The 18920-nt window shown below is 58.9% G+C and overlaps 1 protein-coding gene across 3 annotated transcripts in view; it reads left to right on the top strand.

Moving 5' to 3' along the window:
• Window positions 1-18920, top strand: part of CACNA1G (calcium voltage-gated channel subunit alpha1 G) — a 62571-nt gene that overhangs the window by 3065 nt on the left and 40586 nt on the right. For 2 of the 3 annotated variants that reach the window (XM_064583768.1, XM_064583769.1), the window contains exons 2-9: window positions 4981-5092; window positions 5276-5409; window positions 5819-5916; window positions 7989-8148; window positions 8656-8956; window positions 9125-9217; window positions 11426-12209; window positions 14107-14483. In XM_064583768.1, the coding sequence (XP_064439838.1) occupies window positions 4981-5092; window positions 5276-5409; window positions 5819-5916; window positions 7989-8148; window positions 8656-8956; window positions 9125-9217; window positions 11426-12209; window positions 14107-14483 (2059 nt within the window). Of the gene's footprint in view, window positions 1-4980; window positions 5093-5275; window positions 5410-5818; window positions 5917-7988; window positions 8149-8655; window positions 8957-9124; window positions 9218-11425; window positions 12210-14106; window positions 14484-18920 lie in introns of those variants that run through there. The other variant, XM_064583767.1, reaches the window with a different exon arrangement.

The raw sequence follows: 18920 nt of genomic DNA, 5'->3' as shown, positions 1-18920 counted from the left end.
AAGAGAGGTGGGACCCCAGTGCTCCTCTTGAGGATGGAGGAGCAGGCTTACATCTGGGGTGGTGGGAGTCTGGGGTGTGGGGCATTGGCATCACTAGGTCTAAGTCACTAAGCCTGGGTTGGCTGAGGATGGGTTGAGAACAGTTCCTTGGCCAAGGGGCTGCCTAAGCTGTGCCCCACGAATCCCATCACCCCTGAGCATCAAGGGAAACCTGTATTGTCATTGCCAGAGGGGCCCTGAGCTGACTCTTGGACTTCAGTCTTTCCCTTTCTCTCTTTTTGGTATCAGTGAAGCTTCCCATGGCTCCACAAGGTTCTCTGCACCTCTGGGTCTGAGGGACATAGGGACACCTCCCCCAATAACTGAAGCTAGTTGGATTTTTGTTGGCATTTTTCTCAGTCCCTCCTCCTTTAGCCGCTAACACACCAGGTTTCCTAGAGAGGAGATCTAGACCCAGGTAGGAAGTAGTGTGCTTGTGTGGAGGGAGGAGGGGGGGAAGGGAGGGCAGCAAAAGGAAGAGAGGCTCAGAAGTGCATGTGCTGGTACTGGGAAGACCAGGGGTACTCACATCAGTAGGGCCCCCCTCCTCCCCGGTTATAGGGGAGCGAGTTGGACTTTCCAGTATGTGTTTCTTGAAGTGTGAGGGAGCGCTTGGCCCCTCCCAGGAAGGAGATCCTGAGCATTCCCTCTCTGGCTGTTGTGTCACATCTGGAAGTTTGTGTAGGAGTTTCTCCAAGCTCAGAGCCCAGCACAGCTTTTTCTCATTTGGAAATCACAGGCTGGCATTTGGGATGCCGAGAGGGGGAGTGGGAGGGGGGCCAGAGGGGGAGAAGGGAGCCTGCCAGGAGTAGGGGGAGGAGAAGGGGGAGGCCCAAAAGGCAGGAGCCCTAATGGCTTCCAGAAGTGAGTGTGAGCGTGTGACTGCATCACTGTGTGTGCGTCTGGAGGGGAGGGGGCACCAGGAATTTCTGGAGTTTTCCTTGCCACTGTCCCAGTGCCCCAAGTTTGCCTGTTTCTCTTACCTAGGGACAAATCTCCATTTTGGTCCTCAGAGGAAATGGGAGGGGGTGTTCTTCCTGTCTCCTCACCAATTCCCTCCTCTCATTTTAAAACCCAAGACTCTCCAGAGGGGATTCTGGGGAGGGGGGCTGGGGAATTGAACAGGACTGGGGGAGCAGAGCACCTTCTGGCACTCCTTCTGCCCCAGGCCCACCTTCCGGCTGGGTCACACACCCACTCTACCCCGCGGAACTGTTGGGGGGCTCCCCATCACCCATAGTGCCAACTGGAGCCATTCCTGGGATTACCCCCGCCACTCAACACCCCCTCACCTCTCACTCGCTCCCGCCCCAGCCCTCACCCCACCCTGCCTGCCTCAGCCAGGGTGGCGACAGACACAACTGCTCACACGTGTGTGCGCGCGCGCGCACTCACTCACTCACACACACACAGAGTCACAGACGTTTGAATCAGATTTCTGGCCTATTTCCCCTTCCAAAGATTCCAACAGGCCGGCTCTCTTGTGTCTCTGGGTCTCACGTCTCTGTCTCTGGGTGGGGCCGGCTGCCTTTCTTCAGGCTTCAGTTTTCAGTTCAGCTGGAAACCTCTCTCCCCACACGCCCACAGGCTGGAGCGGAGGAGACCACTGGGAAACAGGCTGTGGGAGTGGGGGCTTGGCTGGGGGAATCCCCCTTTCCATCTCCCCAGTGCCGGCCACACTGCTGAGCCCCTATATTCCACCCCACCCCTAGAACGCTGAATCCCCCCGCATAGATGCCAGCCTCTCCGTGGGGTGGGCGAGACAAGGATCTCACCTTCCCAACTCATAGTAGGAGGCCAGGATTCCTGGGTCCAAGCCCATTTCCTCCTCAGTGCTCCTCAGTCTCAGATTTCCAGGCTCCAGTTGGGGAGCGGGGCAGCTGGGTGGCCTGCTTCTGTTCTCAGTCATGCCTGAGCCCCCGTGCCCCTAGAGGTGCCCCAGGCCTCCTCCCTCCTCTCTCCACCTCCCTCTCCCTTACAGCTGCCAGGCTGGGCAAGGGCTCTAGATAAAGCCCCGTGGAGAGGACTCGGTTGTACAGTGAACATGCTCTAGTTCTCTCTCCTGGAGGGAGAAGAGGAGGAGGGATGGAAGTGGGTTTCTTCGCCCTGCCATTTCCTTTTTCTCTGCTTTTGATGGTGGGTTGTGGGGAGAAGAAAGAGCCTCCCCTCTCCTACCCACCTCCCCCTTTGGGATCCACTCCAGCCCGGACAGTTGCCATAGCAACAGTAGACATGTGACTGCACAGGTCTCTCATAGTCACTATGGCAACCAGTGTCCCCCCGTTCCCTTGGTTGCTATGGGGATTTGTCACATGGTTTCCCCCCAACCTGATAACCTGTGGGTCTCCTGCTTTCCCTTCCCTGCATGAGGACAAGACAGCAGTCTGGTGAAGGGGAGTTCATGTGTGAGGGGTCCCTTTAATTGCCATAGCAACAAATCCACACCACCTGGTGACAAATCCTCCTGTTGTTATGGCAACAGAGGAACATCACACGGTGACATAAGGCCATGTTCCCAAGGAAACGAGCCCTACCCTGAGAAGGGTGAAAGACCCCCATCCTCATTAATTATTTCTCAATTCAGATTGTCCCAAATTTCCCTGTGCCTTAGTGTCTTCCCTGTCCGTTGAAGTTTACCTGTAGGGAAAGGGGAAAGGTAGAGAGCGGATAGAACGTACCTGGGAGTGCGCTAAATTGCCAAGGGGGCCCCTTGAGAAGGGGTTTCCGTGGTTAAGAGCTGGAGATGGGGTTTGGAGGCAGAATCTAGCTATAAGAGGCCCCCATGTGAGCACGTAGAAGCTGAGGACAGAAGGAGTCCCGGCTCCTCTGTGGTGTCACTTCTGCCCCTCCCCTCCATAGTTATCAATTGATCACTGTTGGGGCAAACAAGGCAGGAAAACATGAATGGGGAGATACACTGGCTTCTAAGCAGGGAGATTGATGATTGATCAGTTCATTTGTTCGTTCGTTTCCCGCACGTATTGATCATCTGCTGCATGCCAGGCACCACTGTCAGCTTTGTAGGGGATGCGGAGTGTCTCAGAGTGTCCCTGCCTCAGCGAGGGAGATGAGACCAGTGCACACAGATGGCATGACGGAATCACTGCTGTTCGAGGGGTCCAAACAGGTGTTCCGGGAGCCCCTCTTCCCAAGAGAACTACCCACGGTCCCCCTTGCAGCGATATCTGCTCACGTGGGTCCCTTCCCTCCAGAGGAGAGGAGGGGGCTAGCTTGGGAAAGCAGACCAAGCCTTGAGGGTAATTGTGTCCTTCCCTTTCCAGAGAATCACCCCGAGGGATCTCCCTTCCCATCTTCCTTTTTCCAGGGTGACCCCTGGCTGACCCCCCTTCTGGGGAGACATCCACTGGGCTCAGGCTCCACTCTGGAAAATAGCTACATGGAAACAGAGCACTCTCTTTATTTCTCCCTTCCATTTACTTACCCCAAAAACCTAGAACTATTTTTTTTTTTTACTCTTATTCTTGTGAGGAAGAGGCGGAGGCATGGGAAATTGCAGTACCTTGGCCTGTTTGGGTGCCTGTCGGTGGGAAGGGAGGTGAGGGCAAAGGGCCTAGGTGGCAGAGAGGTCTGGGAAGGGATTGAGGGCGTCCTGAGCTGCAGGGTGGCCTGAGGTTCAAGACAGAGATGGGGGAGGGGTGGCTGAGACCAGCTGGGAGGAAAGTCCTGGGGTCCCCAGACAGAGCCTTCTCACTCCAGAAGTGAGGTTGTGACAGGAAGATTCCGCCTGCTCTAGGCCCTCTGCGCCCTGCACCCTGGCTTGGCGGGTCGTGTCATGGGCTGCCGGGACACCCTCCCCACCTTCATCCCTGAGGCCCCTCCTTTGCCCAGTCTCCACTTTCTGCTCCCTTCTGTCCTCTTTGTTCTCCCCACCCCGTATTTTCTTTGAGAAAAAAAGAATGCTAGGTCACTTATCTGTGAGTCCAGCGTCCAGAACCTTCTAAGGTCCAGTGGCCACTTTGTACATTCTCCTGTTGATGGGCTGGAAGTGAGCCCCTTAATAAAATCCGCTACGTGGAAAGACTCGGGGTCCGTGTGTGCAGAGTACTGTCTACTCTGCGTGGGCTGGGGACTCATCTAGCCCAGGGCAGTGGGTCCTCATTATTTAAATGTGGGAGTGTGCCTGGAGGCCATCTGAGGGCTCCGAGAGGCCAGGGGGCGGGTGGGTGGTGGCAGCGTCTGGCCCCGGTACTGGGGTGAAGGAGAGCTACCGCCGTGGACCCTCTTGCCCGCTTCTGCCCGTCCGCCTGGTGCCAGGGCGCCCTGACGGCCCTCCCCTGCGCGCCAGAGCCACTGCAGAAAGAACTGTCCCAGATCAGGAGCTTGGACGCCTCGGTCTCCTCCCGGCTTCTCCCATGACCTTCAGTGCAGCGCTTTGGCTCTCCCGGGCCTCAGTGTGCTTGGGTTCCGGGGAAGAACGTGATCTACCCCAGAGAGCTCGCGGGGCTGTTGTGAGCATCAGATGTGGCATGGCGTGAAAGCGCTTGGTAAGCTGTAAGGCAGGCATAATCCGACTTTAGGTTTGTGTCACACATTCACTACATTCTCTCATTTGCTTCTCACATCTTCCCTGTGAGGTAGGGAGCATAGGATTCAGATTCAGCAGCACGCTCCTGGTGTCTGGCATTTCCGCCGGCACGATTGATTTTATCCCCCAAATGGCTTGTGCAAATTGCCAGGGTATTTGTGCCTTTGCCTACCTTACAGCTGAGGAGGCTGGGCCCGGAGAGGGGTTGGGCCAAGGTGGGCCTGGGCCTGGGCCGGGCTCGCTCAGACACTAGGGCCTGCCCTTTGCACCTGGCCCTGTCTCAGATGGGGGTGGGGGAAGGACAAGAAGCAGGAGGTGCGGGGGGGCGGTGCAGGGGGGCACGGGCATGGCTCCAGCCCTGGCCAGCAGTTTCCTTGACGCCCCCCCCCGGATACCTGGTTTGAGCGCATCAGCATGTTGGTCATCCTTCTCAACTGTGTGACCCTGGGCATGTTCCGGCCATGTGAGGACATCGCCTGTGACTCCCAGCGCTGCCGGATCCTGCAGGTGTGTGTGTGCACATGTGTGTGGGTGTGTGTGTGTGTGTGTGGCGGAGTGTGGGGGTGGGCAGCTCCTGAGCTGAGTAAGTGCAGACACCGTCTCTGGGGGAGGCCCTGACCTCGATGGTGGGGGAGGGAGTGGGGGGGTGTCCTCCCCCCCAGTTTCAAAAGCCTCTCGTCCCCATATCAGGCCTTTGATGACTTCATCTTTGCCTTCTTCGCGGTGGAGATGGTGGTGAAGATGGTGGCCTTGGGCATCTTCGGGAAAAAGTGTTACCTGGGAGACACTTGGAACCGGCTTGACTTCTTCATCGTCATTGCAGGGTGAGTGCAGGGGCTAGAGGTGGGAGAGCAACAACCAGATCAGTGCCCACCCCAGGGCCCAGGGTTCTAGGCCCCAGCACTGCCGCCCCCCCCACCCGCCGCCCCCATGCCCAGCCCACTTCTGGCCATGCTTTCTCCCCGGCTGTCCACTCCGGGTCCGAGGCTGTCCTGCCTGGAACGCTCAAGTCCCTGCATCCACACCATCCTCTGTTCATTCCCCGATGGGGATCTGTCCTTGGCTTGGGGGTGGCCTTGCCCCCAGGGAGCCGGCTCTTCGGGGTCCCTTGGTGGAGGAGGGGGAGGAGTCAGAGGTTTGCTGCCCCACTGCAGCAGGATTCCTCATTGACCTCTTTTGACCCCCACGGCGGCCTCAGACTCAAAGGGCCTCCCTTTGGGCCCCTCCCTGCAGGATGCTGGAGTATTCGCTGGACCTGCAGAACGTCAGCTTCTCAGCTGTCAGAACAGTCCGTGTGCTGCGACCGCTCAGGGCCATTAACCGGGTGCCCAGTGAGTGATCCCTTGGCCCTCAGCCCCTGGACGGAGAGCCCCCAGAGGAAATATGGAAATCCCAGATCCCACCCCTACCACTTGACCACTCACCGGCCTCCTCGGGGCCTGGCAGTCCGAGGCAGACCTCATCACAGAGGGGCTCAGTGGGGAGCCAGGGCCACTGGAGCTAAGTGGAGCCCCCCCCCACCTGCCTGTGGCCCTGTGAGTCACCTGGAAAGACCGTCCCCCTTATTTTAGCCTGATTTGGGGTCAGAGTCTCAGACATGTGTCAGATGACCCCTTCCCTTCAGCTAGAAGACCGCTCCCTGCAGGGGGATAGGGGTGAGTGGGAACAGGGTAGAGAAGCTGGTAGGCCAGGAGGGGTGGGTACAACGTGGAATGGCCTTTTATACCTAGAACAGCCTCTCACGCAGTCGGGCTCTCGTCGGCGAGACCATACTAGCCACACTGAGCATGACTTGTCTCCAGACAAGGCCACTCCATGTCTCACCCTCCACCTGTATCCCCTTCCTCCTTCCTACCCCCTTCCAACCTGCTGCCACAACTGACTGCGGGACCATTATCTAAATTAAACCGCATTGGTTTCCTGAGCCAGCCAAGCTTTGGCAGCTCCAGCTCCCCCTACATCCTGCCCCCCCAACCCTTGCTCAGGCCCCCTTGACAAGTCCCCAAACTACAGAGACTGCAAATGGTCTCCTCTGCAGTCCCGGGAGTTGGGGGAGCCGGGGCATGTTTCTGGGGCTCTGTGCCTGATGTGGCGGCAGCCCCCCGTGCTGTGCGTGCGTGCGTGCGTGTGCGTGTGTGTGTGCGCGTGTGTATGAGATGCAGCTGCCTTTGGGTGGGCAGAGCTGCTCAGTGTGTCCTCCGGGCTTTGGGGCATTAGTGCTAACAGGAGCTGCAGACGAGGGGCATGCATGCTCTCGCCTCCCCTCCCACCCCAGGTGATGGTTGGCAGATTTATAGGCCTCTGTCTAACCACCAGTGTAATTCCCTTAATGCAAACCCCGAGGAATTGATCTCAGTTGGAGCACTGAGGAGCTGAAGGAGGATGGGGCTGGAGGAGGGGGTGAAGGACTGAGTGAGAAGGCCGGGCTGGAAAGCCCAGGCAGGATGGCTGCAGGCACCAGGAGGGTTAATTAGCTGCTGCTTAGACGCTTTTGCCCTGGAGGGGCAGGGGACCGTGAGTGGCACTTCAGACCAGCCATTAGAGGTCTGTGTGTTTAACAAGGGCTTGGTGGCCTGGGGGTGGCTCAGACCATGTGGGGTGATGGGGTCCTGGGCCTGGAGTGAGGAGGGAGGGCAGTATCTCCAACAGGGCTTGGCAGGGCGGGGCTGTGGTGGCTTTCCCTGCAGAGGGACTTGTTAATTGAGAAGATGGACTTATGTCTCCTCGCCCCCAATGTGGGGATCTGCATCAACAGAGAATGGACTCGGCAGGGGGCTCAGAACCATAGTGAAGCTCAGGGCATCTGGACCCTTGCTGAGGGTCTGGCTCTCAAAATGAGATTCCTTCTTTGCTGACATTCCTCCTGGAATTTTCTGCCTCAGTTTCCCCAATGACTGCAATGGTGATATCTGATGACTTAGAAAGGTCAGGTGATTGTGTCGGGTGAGAGAAGGAGGTAGGAAGCGAGTGTGTGTGTGTGTGTGTGTGTGTGTGTGTGTGTGTGTTGGGAGGTGGGATCCAGAAGCAGAATGCTGGGCAGCTCTGTGATACTGGACAAGTCATGTCGGTCCTCTGAGCCTCCTCGATCCTCATCTGTAAACCGAGTTAGGTGGGGTGCAGTGCAGGAGACGGGAGCTTTGGAAACCTTGATCACTCTGGCTCATCCTTGGTGGTACTGTGCGCTGATTAATATGGATGGGCCAAGAGGGATAGTGGGCAGGGGCTAGGGACTGCCAGGCCTGCCTGTGGAGTTAGAGGTGTCTGTTGGTCTCCCCTCCAGCTTGAGCCGGGCGTCTCAGCCCCAGAAACCCCGATGGGCCCCCTCTGGGAGTGCTGCCAGGCCTGTGGCAGCCAGCCTAGCCCGGCCAGCCTGGCACCCCCAGCGTGGCTTCTGCCCCCACAGGCATGCGCATCCTTGTCACGCTGCTGCTGGACACACTGCCCATGCTGGGCAACGTCCTGCTGCTCTGCTTCTTCGTCTTCTTCATCTTCGGCATCGTTGGCGTCCAGCTGTGGGCAGGGCTGCTTCGTAACCGATGCTTCCTGCCGGAGAATTTCAGCCTGTGAGTGTCGCCCAGGATGGCGGTGACCCGGGGGTATTTGTGGGGCTGGGACCCACCTCAGTCCCTGTTGCCGTTGACATGGCTGTTTTCACATCGGTGACATGTCTGGTTCTCAAACTCGGTTGCACACTGGAGTCAACTGGGGAATTAAAAACAAATTCCTGAGGCCTGGGTCCCCTACAGGCTCTGATTTCATCGGCCTGGGGTTCAGCATGGCCTTGGGGAGCTTACAAGCTCCGCCGTGAGCCTGATGTGCAGCCACGTTAGAAAACTATCACCCTGGGACATAACCTTCCCTCGCCCCCACCCTGGAATTTCACACTCGGTCCGCACACTCCTGGTGCCCGCCAACCCACACCCACAAATCCCCGCCCCCGCCCGATGCGTGCCCGACTCTCATCCCTGCCCTGCTCACCCTGCAGGCCTCACTGCACCCATGCAGCTCATCCTTCCTGGGAACTCTCCCCGGAGACCCCTGCTCCCAGCTCCTCCCTGTCCCCCCTGCAGCCCCCTGAGCGTGGACCTGGAGCGCTATTACCAGACGGAGAACGAGGACGAGAACCCCTTCATCTGCTCCCAGCCGCGGGAGAACGGCATGCGCTCGTGCAGGAGCGTGCCCACACTGCGCGGCGAGGGTGGCGGCGGCCCCCCCTGCAGCCTGGACTATGAGGCCTATAACAGCTCCAGCAACACCACCTGCGTCAACTGGAACCAGTACTACACCAACTGCTCCGCAGGGGAGCACAACCCCTTCAAGGGCGCCATCAACTTCGACAACATCGGCTATGCCTGGATTGCCATCTTCCAGGTGGGACAGCCGGGTACTGAGACGTTCCCCAGAACACAAGCGCCAGGACGCAGTCCGGCCTCGGAGAGGTCGTCCTCAGGGCTGGGAGGGGGCCGGGGCCTCTGAGGAGACCGCAGGAGGCTTTAGGAGGCCCCCCCGGGTCAGCCTGTCCCTCTGCACCCTCCCCAGGTCATCACGCTGGAGGGCTGGGTCGACATCATGTACTTTGTGATGGATGCTCATTCCTTCTACAATTTCATCTACTTCATCCTCCTCATCATCGTGAGTGATTCCTTGGGCCCCTGTGGGCAGGGGGATCCCGGGGAAACAGGTGGGGAGAATCCAGAGAGGGACTAGCTTGGTCTCAGGGACAGGTCCCACAGAGACTCAGGCAGAGAGGGCACCAGTCGTGAGGAGTCAGGAGGAAATCCAAGGTCAAGGCTTGGTTCTATCACTTAGTACCTTGGGCAAGTCATTCCCCATGAGCCCTCCAGCCCCACCCCAGGCCTCTGCTTCTTCATCAGTAAAATGGGTGATTCTCAACCCAGGGGGCATTTGGAAACAGCAAAGGGTGGTCCTGTTTTTCACGAGGTCTAGGGGACCACTCCCGGCATTTGGTTGGGGGGCGGGGGAGAGATGGTAAACATCCTGACATGACAGTCCCGCAAACACAGAATTGTGCCACCCAGACTCCCTGGCATTCAGTGTTGAGAAACACTGCACGACCTCTTGTTCCTTCCAGCTCAGAAGCTCCAAGTCTTCACGAGGGCAGAAAACAGAGGCGAGAGAAGCAATGTTTAATAGTTGTCATCCTTACCATTCCTAGTTCATAATTGAACGGCTACTACTTACAGCTAATATTTATTGAGCACTTACGATGCACCAGTCCTGCTCTCAGCACTTTTTATGTGCTGGTGCCTTTAATCCTCACCACGATCGCATCATCATCTCCATTTTACCGAGAGGAAACCCACGTTTCCTCGTTTGTCCGACCCCGTCATGGGCTCCGTGTGTGCTGTGGATTGATCTGGCCGGGCAGGCGTTGTTGTTGATGTGCGCTGTGACATCTTCTGCCTGCTTAGTCCTCACAGTCCCCTGGGCGGTGGGGCAGGCCAGCGGGGAAGTGGCCCCATCTCCTAAAGGAGAACTCTGAGCTTCAGGGGGTCCGGTCACTGGGCTGAGGAAGTGGCCGGGGCCGAGAATTCCAACCCCAGGCTATGGGCTCCAAGTCCAGCCCTTCTCCAGGTCACCAAGAGGCCAGTGACAGAGCCAGAGAGAGGGACAGATATTGAGAGAGAGAGATTAAGACAGAGGTTAAGATCTACTCGGGACCTAGGGCAAACCCCGGAGAGAGGTGGAGACAGACAAAGGCCGCTCTTGGCGAGAGGCAGAGGGTGGGTCCTCGGAAAGAACCAGTCCTCCAGGCCACCCCCTCCTGCCCCTGCATGTGGAAGCGGGTCAGGTTTGGGACCTGTTCCCGTCCCCCACCATCACCTGGGGGGTGGCAAAGTCAGCATCTCTGGGAAGCATGGTCTTTTCAGTATGCTTCTCTCCCTGGGCTTGGAGGAGGGGAAGGAAGCAGACAGGGTGGTAAGGGGCCTAGTTTCCACCCACACACCCCGTGAAAAATCTTCCAAACAGCTCTCTGGAATCATATTAGTGAAGCTAATTATCATAATTACTAGGACACAATCTAGAAAAAAAAATCTGCTTTGTCACCATAAATATTCATTTCCTTCATTCTGGTTTGTTGTCCCAGTGATGGCCATCCGGGAGTTCTGGAGAAACTGAGGCACGGGGACAGGGATGAGGGAGTATGGGCAAGTCAGGGCGGCAGCTTGGCTAGTCTGTAGGGATCGGGGTTCAGCCCATCACCTGGCTTGGGGAGGGGAGAGGTGCAGGGAAAGAAGATACAGAAGGCCAACAATCAGGAGGATAGTGAGGCCCCATGGCTGAGGGTCTCACCCCAGGGCGTGCAGCTAGAAGTGGGACTAAATGCAGAGGTCTTGGGAACAGTGTTTTTGCCAAGACCTCGAAGGCTCAACCCAACGTGAGAACCCCATGTCCCCAAGATTGCACTCATCTCTACAGCCTTCTCTGCTCCTAACGGGAACTGGATAGGGGTGCTCAGAATCTCCATGGCTGGCCATGGTCAGGGGCAGGGAATTTGGGAGAAATCCTTGCAGGATACCATCGCGATCAATAACAATGCCTTGGAATTCCATAGAGCTTGGTTCAAGTCTCAGCTTTGTGTGTGTTAGCTGAATGATCTTGGGCAAATGCCTTGACCTCTCTGAGCCCGTTTCCTCACCTGTCAGACAGAGGTTATAAAAGTATCACCTCTTGAGACTGTCACGAGGATAAAATGAGATCATGCTTGGACAGTAACAGCCCAGCGCCTGGCGTGTAGGACGTGCTTGGGATGCGGTGACTCGCCTTGCGGTTCCCTTTTCTTCAGGACATCTCCTCTTGCTCTCCCCACCCCAACAGGTGGGCTCCTTCTTCATGATCAACCTGTGCCTGGTGGTGATCGCCACGCAGTTCTCAGAGACCAAGCAGCGAGAAAGCCAGCTGATGCGGGAGCAGCGCGTGCGGTTCCTGTCCAATGCGAGCACCCTGGCCAGTTTCTCCGAGCCAGGCAGCTGCTACGAGGAGCTGCTCAAGTACCTGGTGTACATCCTCCGGAAGGCGGCCCGCAGGCTGGCCCAGGTCTCCCGGGCAGTAGGCGTGCGGGCCGGGCTGCTGAGCAGCCCAGTGCCCCGTGCAGGCCAGGAGCCCCAGCCCGGCGGGAGCTGCTCTCGCTCCCACCGCCGTCCATCCGTCCACCACCTGGTGCATCATCACCACCATCACCACCACCACTACCACCTGGGCAATGGGACACTGCGGCCCCCCCGGGCCAGCCCGGAGATTCAGGACCGGGATGCCAGTGGGTCCCGCCGGCTCATGCTGCCACCGCCCTCGACGCCCGCCCTCTCCGGGGGCCCTCCGGGGGGCGCAGAGTCTGTGCACAGCTTCTACCATGCCGACTGCCACCTGGAGCCAGTCCGCTGCCAGGCACCCCCTCCCAGGTCACCATCTGAGGCATCGGGCAGGACTGTGGGCAGCGGGAAGGTGTACCCCACTGTGCACACCAGCCCTCCCCCAGAGATGCTGAAGGAGAAAGCACTAGTGGAGGTGGCCCCCACCTCTGGACCCCCCACGCTCACCAGCCTCAACATCCCGCCCGGGCCCTACAGCTCCATGCACAAGCTGCTGGAGACACAGAGCACAGGTGAGAACTCTGGGGAGGGGGGGCATGCTGGGGCCCTGGCCTAGGGGCCAGGTGGTATCCCAGAGAGGACGGGGGGCCCCTGATTCCCATGCTGCCACTCGAGGCCTTGGGACCTTCAATCAGTCCCGCCGCTTCTTTGAGCCCTGAGTTTCTCATCCCTTCAAGTGGGAATCTTAATTCTTGTGTTGTAATGAGAATAATAACTATCGTGGGATGAGCACCTGCTATATGCTCTGCTCTATGCTGTTTGCAAGAAGACCTAACAGTTGTTGACCAACTATTCTGTGCCTGTCGCGTGCTTTGCAGGCGGAATCCCATTGGATCCTCTCAACAGTTTAGATGATAAGCTTTCTTGCCGTCCCCGTTGTACCGGCGAGAAAAAGGAGGCCTGGAGAGGTTGCTTGACTTGCCGGCTCAAGGTTGTGCCCCTGGTTAGGTGTGACCTCAGGGCCATCTGGCTCTGAGGCCCCGAGGGGAAATGGTGTGTGACCATGGCCAGCCTCGCGCCCCACACTAAGGAGACTCTTGTGAACATGAGTTTCATTGGCTCCCCACGGGGAGACTGGGGGCCTAGAGCAGCAAGTCCTCAGGGGGCTGCTAGTTTGGTGGAAGGAACACCCGGTGTCACAGGGGAAGTGAGACACTCGCTGCCTGTGGGTGTCCTCCCTACCCCCCGTCAGACAAGGGCGGCGAGCCCTCCCCCGAAGACAGACTCACTGTAGCCGAAGCCCAGGGTTTCAGGAAGGATGTGGCACGTGGGAGCAGTGGGATATGTGTAGGATGTCATGTGGGAACGTGGGCCGGGACAGGAAGGTGCCGTCACAGAACACCCTGGGAAGGGCTCCCGCGCCCGCTTTCTGGCCACCCTGCCGTGGAATGGAAGCCAGTCATACACATGCATGTTTCAGTCCCCTCCTGTGTAGAAGGCAGGGCTGGGGCCGTGGTCATTGCCGGCGAGCCCTCCCGTTGCGGTCAGAAGGAGAAACCTTGTTGGGTGCTTCCTGGGGCCCGGGCCCTGAGCAAGATGCCTGCACCTCACCCGACGTGCTTTCCCGGGAGCTCTCCGAGCTTCCCTCCAGTGCTCAGACTCTAGGATCCAAGCCAGATTTCAATGGCCGTGGTGTCTTGGGCTAGGTCACTGCGTGCATGAGTGTGTGCGGCCTGGTGTGTGCACGAAGGTGTCCAGGGTGTGTCCGGGTGCACGTGCACGCACATGGTTCGTGTTCATGTGTGTATGTGCACACATGTGTCTGATCTGTGCAGCTGCGTGTGTGTGCACGCTGGGGTGGTGCTCTGGTCCGTACGCATGCCCACGTGTGCCCAGGCCTGGCACATGTGCATTATATAACGTGCACGTGTCTGTGCGCACGCGTGTTTGGCTGTGGAGGTCTGAGCGGTTTGCAAATGGTACGTATATGTGCGTAGTACATGTGTGCGTGCGAGTGTGTGTTCACGGCACGTGTGTATGTGCCTGGGTGTGGATGTACATGAGCACACATCTGTGCGTGTGTGTCTTAAGGATCCCTTGGGAAATGCTCCTCACAGCAGCGATGGTGCGGGGCTGGCTTTCCTGGGAAGGAGAGCTGGTCTAGGCTCCTTGCTAAGGGCTCCTCGGGCAGGGGAGCTGCCCAGGACCTCAGGGGACATCAAGGCCACCTGCCAAACCCTAGGACCCCTGGCAGTGACTGTCAGTGGAACGCTATTGGCATTTGGGGCCATTCTGTTGCTCGGGACTGCCCATGCTGCAGGGCATTCAGTGCCCCTGGCCTGCTAAGTGCCTCATACCCCGTCATTGAAAGAAACCCACACTCCCCTACTCATTTTATAGATACTTTGAGGGAAGGGCCGCCCCAAGTAAGAAACCTTGCAGCCTCTAACCTCTCCCCTCCTGTCCTAGGCACCTGCCAAAGCTCTTGCAAGATCTCCAGCCCTTGCCTGAAGGCAGAGAGTGGAGCCCGTGGCCCAGACAGCTGCCCTTACTGCGCCCGGGCAGGGGTAGGGCAGGGGGAGCTCGCCGGCCATGAGATGCCTGACTCAGACAGCGAGGCGGTGTATGAGCTCACACAAGACGCCCAGCACGGTGATCCCCGGGACCCCCACAACCGGCACCGACGGAGCCTGGGGCTAGAAGTGGAGCCCAACTCCGTGCTGGCTTTCTGGAGACTGATCTGTGACACTTTCCGGAAGATTGTGGACAGCAAGTACTTTGGCCGGGGAATCATGATTGCTATCCTGGTCAACACGCTCAGCATGGGCATCGAGTACCACGAACAGGTAGGGGCGTGTGCAAGGGCACAGTCCCTGGGGCTGGGGACCCTCTGCCTTCTTGCCCTCCCACCCCCGTTTCCAGTTTCTTCTGCATGCCACTAGCCTGATGGCAGCGAGGAGGACAGGAGGGAGACGCAACAATGTGTGGGGACTCTGGAGGGTGAAAACCAGTGAGTGTCACTCAGTCTCTGTGTATGGAGCTTGCCCAAGGCAGGCGCAGGATCTGAGCTGGGTGTGTTCTATCTGGGAAGGCTTCTCAGAGGAGGTGGGCTTTGAAGGATGAGTGAGTGGTGAGCATCAGGCATGGATAGGGCCTTTCTGGAGGGACAAGTCATTGGAAGAGATTCGGGTCTTTGGAGAAGACACAGAGGGGAGAGAAGGTGTTGGGGGATCCCCCCAGCCCAGCACTGGGCCCCCCCAGCCTTTACCTGACTCGGTAATTGGAGGTGTGGCTGACTGGAGGGGGGTAGGAGCGAGGAGGAGAGGGTTGGTGGCTGCGCCTGGGTGGAGCTGAGGCCTGTCCGGTAGGGAGGGAGGCCATCTGCTCCCAGCCTCCATTCCGGGAGCCTTGCTGTGAGTGGGGCGGCTGGGTGGATGAGAACGCCCAGCATGGTGAAGAGACTTGAGACCATCGCGTTTGAGGAATCGTTCTAAGAACTGGGATGTTTAGTCAGGAGAAGAGGAGGCTCAGCGGGGACAGGCGAGCTGTCTTCAAATATTTGAAGGGCTGTCATGTGGAAGAGGGAGCAGGCTTGTTGTGTGGGGCCAAAGGCTGCAAGCAATGGGATCTGGGCTGAGTGGGAGGAGGCTGTCCTCACTCCTGGAGCTGTCTGAGGACACGAAGGGTGGCCTGGGGACCCCACTGCCCCCAGTCCCCCAGACTGATTGGGGGTGAGAGCAGGCCCCATGGGGCCTCCCAACAGGGTTCCTTCCAGAAGGTAGCCGCTTGCCCCGGTTTGGTCTTCTAGGTCACCCCCTTGGCTGATTCTTGGAAAAGCGGGGAGGGGGTGTAGTCAGGAGGTGCTGCCACCACAGACCGTTCTGTGTTCTTTCCTGGGGGTTCCTGCCTCCCTAAGGCTCAGGCAGGGGACCGGGCTGCCAGAACCTGACCTCTCCTGGTAGAGAGCTGAGCTGATGCACTTCCCCAGCCCCTGGTGGGACAGTGATGCGGAGGAGCTGGGGGGAAGGGGCTGGCCATAGCAGCAAGGTGGTCCTCGTCGGGGGGGGGGGGGGGGAAGGGTCTGGGGCGAGGCTGGGGAGCATAGTTCCAAGCCAGGCCTGGAACTGATGTGAGATGTTCACTTTTCAGGGGGATCAGAGCCCCCTCCCCCACCCCGCTGACCTCTGTGCCTTTCATGTCGTGCGCACTCCGCTGCCCTGTCCAGCCAGATGCACCCCAGCCCCGGCCCCTCTTCCGTCACCATCACCCCATGTTAGCACACCTTCCTCTCGCCTCAACGCCCTCCCCCACCAGGTGACTCTGCCCTATTCCCTCTTCTTGGAGCTGAGGCGCAGGGAGGGGGCAGGACAGCAGCTGCGGGCCCGCAGGTGGGGAGTATGGCACTGCGGTGAGCGTGTTGGGTCTGGGCGCCTGGGGCGTGGGCGTGTGTGCCTCCTGGGGAGAGGTGCTCCACTCTGCCAGGCTGGTGGGGGCAGCCTGCTCCGCTGCGGGGACCCAGGCGGTGGCAGCTCTAACCTCCCATCACCCTGAACATGAGCCTCCTCTCCCTCGGCCTGTTCTGGCCCAGGTCAGATGCCCCTCCCCCTGGAGGGGCTGCACCCCGCAATCTGCCCTGGCGGAGGCTGCTGGTGGAGGCTTCGGCTGTGCTGGGAAGAAGCTGAGTCACAGAGACTGAGGGCCGCTGAGGCGGCAGCAAGAAGCCTTTCAGTTAGACGTCAAGAAGGACACCCCCTTGGGGAGGAAGTAAAGGGGATCTGTCAGGGCTGCCTGCAGCGTCCCCTGGCCCAAGTTCCTGAGGAAAGCAGGGGACACCGGCCACCAAACCCTCAGCAGCAGGGAGTCCCCACTCCGTGGTGCTACGGTGTCTGCTCCAGGGGGGAGTTTGTCCCAGTCCCTGGTGGCTGCAGGCCCCGCAGGGCTGAGTGGGAGTCCCCAGCAGGCCGGCAAGTGACTGACTGCCGCCCGGCAGCCTCAGGGGCCAGGGGTGCTAAGAAGTCCCAGAAGCAGCCGTGGCCCTGTGCTCGCAGGCACTGCGGCGTGAACGTCCTGCCATCTGCGCCTTGGAATCTGAGCAGGCTGAGGGGGGCAGGCCGGGGAGTGCGGAGATGCGGGAGATGCGGGCGCTGAGACACAGAGACACAGAGGGGGAGACGGAGGCGCAGAGGGAGAGGGAGACCAGGAGACGGGGTCCCAGAGGGCGAGGCGAGGACCTTGAGAGAGGCGGGCATAAAGACAGGAGGACAGAGATGCAGGGACAGGAGGGACAGAGATAGGGCGGGGGAGATGGAGACAGATGGAGGCATAGAGATGGAGGGGTGACAGAGAGATGTGGAAAGGGAGCTGAAGACAGAGAATGAGACCCAGATGCAGATGAGGACATGCGGGGCAGGGCTGGGGACACAGGCTTGGATGGGGCCTCCCAGACAGGGGAGGGGGAGCCAGGGGAGGAAGAGAGCTCGGGGAGACCTGAGGGAGAGCGGCCCGTCATGCCGACAGGTGAGGAGTTGTCCCCACAGCGCCCTGAACGAGGAGATGGTATCCATCGATCCTGGTGCTGTGTCCTTCCCAGCAAGGAGCCCAGCCCTCTTTCCTGCCCCCTGCTGCTGCCCTACCAGGCCTGTCCTCTTCCACTGTCACCTACCTTACCCCTCAGTTTCCCTGCCGGGGATGGTGACACCCCTCCTGCTCCTCTCTACCAGCAGAGGAAGCCCCCATCTTGTCGTACCCCGCCCTACCCCAGGTAGGTCCCATGCTGTCCACACCCCTTAACCCACTGGCTGGTGAGAACTGGCAGGACTGTTCCTCCCAGAAAGACTAATGAGGAGGACAAGGACAGGACACTGAGGAGGGAGCAAACCTGAGGATGTGTGACTTGAGGACGGAGGTGTGATCTGATGGAGGGCAAGCACATGTGTGCCCCCCATCCGTGAAGGGGCAGAACATGGAGCAAGGAACCTACTGTAATTTAGCCATCCCTCTCTCTCTCTCACCTTCCGTCCATCCATCCATCCATCATCCATTCATCCCACACACATTTCCTGCACATCAGAGTTGGGGGAAAACATCCTGATTTGTAGTGTTTATAGTGTTTGCCAATTACCATGGTGTAAACGCTGTCGTCAAGCTAGCAACGTGATGTCACTGAATGTGCAGTTGGGAAGAGACAAGTGCACACACCTGGCCTAGGACACTGTGCTCTTCCTTTCAGAGAGGTCACCAACAAGTGGACGGTAACATTTACTTGATGCGGTAGGCCCTCAGAGAGGGATGTGCGGAGTAGTCCGGGATCCAGCCTGTGGGGAAGGGATTCCAGGAGAGCCTCACGCAGGACGTGATCTGGGAGTTGAGTCTGAAGGAAGAGTGAGGTGTAGCTAGGGAAGGGTGGGGTGGAGGGCACAATATGGGGGAGGGTCAAAGGCACCAACCACCGGACACCAAAACTGAGAGATTTGTAAGGAGTTCCGAATGAGTGGGGCACTGGGTGGGGGCTGGGATGGACAAATAAGAGACCAGTTTGGAAAAAAATTCAGGGCCAGGTCCTGAGAGGCACAGGAAGGAGTGTGGATTTTTTCCCGAAGGCGATAGGTTCCCCAAAGAGGTTTTAAGCAGGTCAGTGATACGAGCAGGTTTGTGTTCTATCAAAAGTCCTCTGGAGCCAAGGAGGGGAGGCGGGAAGCAGGGAGGCCAACAGGAGGGTTGCTGCAGTGGTCCGGACAGCTCCCACATCTCTGTCCCTGGAAGTGGAGGGAAGAGGGCCGGGGAGAGCTGCCAGGTGGCTGGATCTGCAGGACTCCACACCAGTTGGAGATGTGGGGGAAGGAAGCAACAAGGACAAGACCAGGTTCCTGCTTGGGGTGGGAGCACTGGGCCTTGAGCAGATTGGGGCTGCAGTATGTTTGAGACAGGGCACCCGTGGGTCATCCCGGGCCATAGCTAGCCGGTTGCTGGAGCTCAGAAGAGAGGCTGCCTCTGCCCGGGTCTGCCCTGGGGCCAGGTAGCTCCAGGAGGAAAGGGATTGCGGGGAGAGGGTCCTGGGGACACTTCCTAATCACCCCCTTCCTGGCTCTGGGGTGCTGAGGACACCGGGTCTGCCCTGGGGCCAGGTAGCTCCAGGAGGAAAGGGATTGCGGGGAGAGGGTCCTGGGGACACTTCCTAATCACCCCCTTCCTGGCTCTGGGGTGCTGAGGACAGAGGCTAACTTCATCTTCTAGAAGAGAGACAACAGAGAGAGGTGGAGGAGGGGCATGTGGCCCAGCGGTCT

Source organism: Mirounga angustirostris, unplaced genomic scaffold (assembly GCF_029215605.1).
Source record: "Mirounga angustirostris isolate CCGP_5_RB_7025 unplaced genomic scaffold, mMirAng1.0.hap1 SCAF_17, whole genome shotgun sequence".
NCBI lineage: Eukaryota > Metazoa > Chordata > Mammalia > Carnivora > Phocidae > Mirounga > Mirounga angustirostris.
This window is presented reverse-complemented; position numbering and strand designations above follow the sequence as displayed.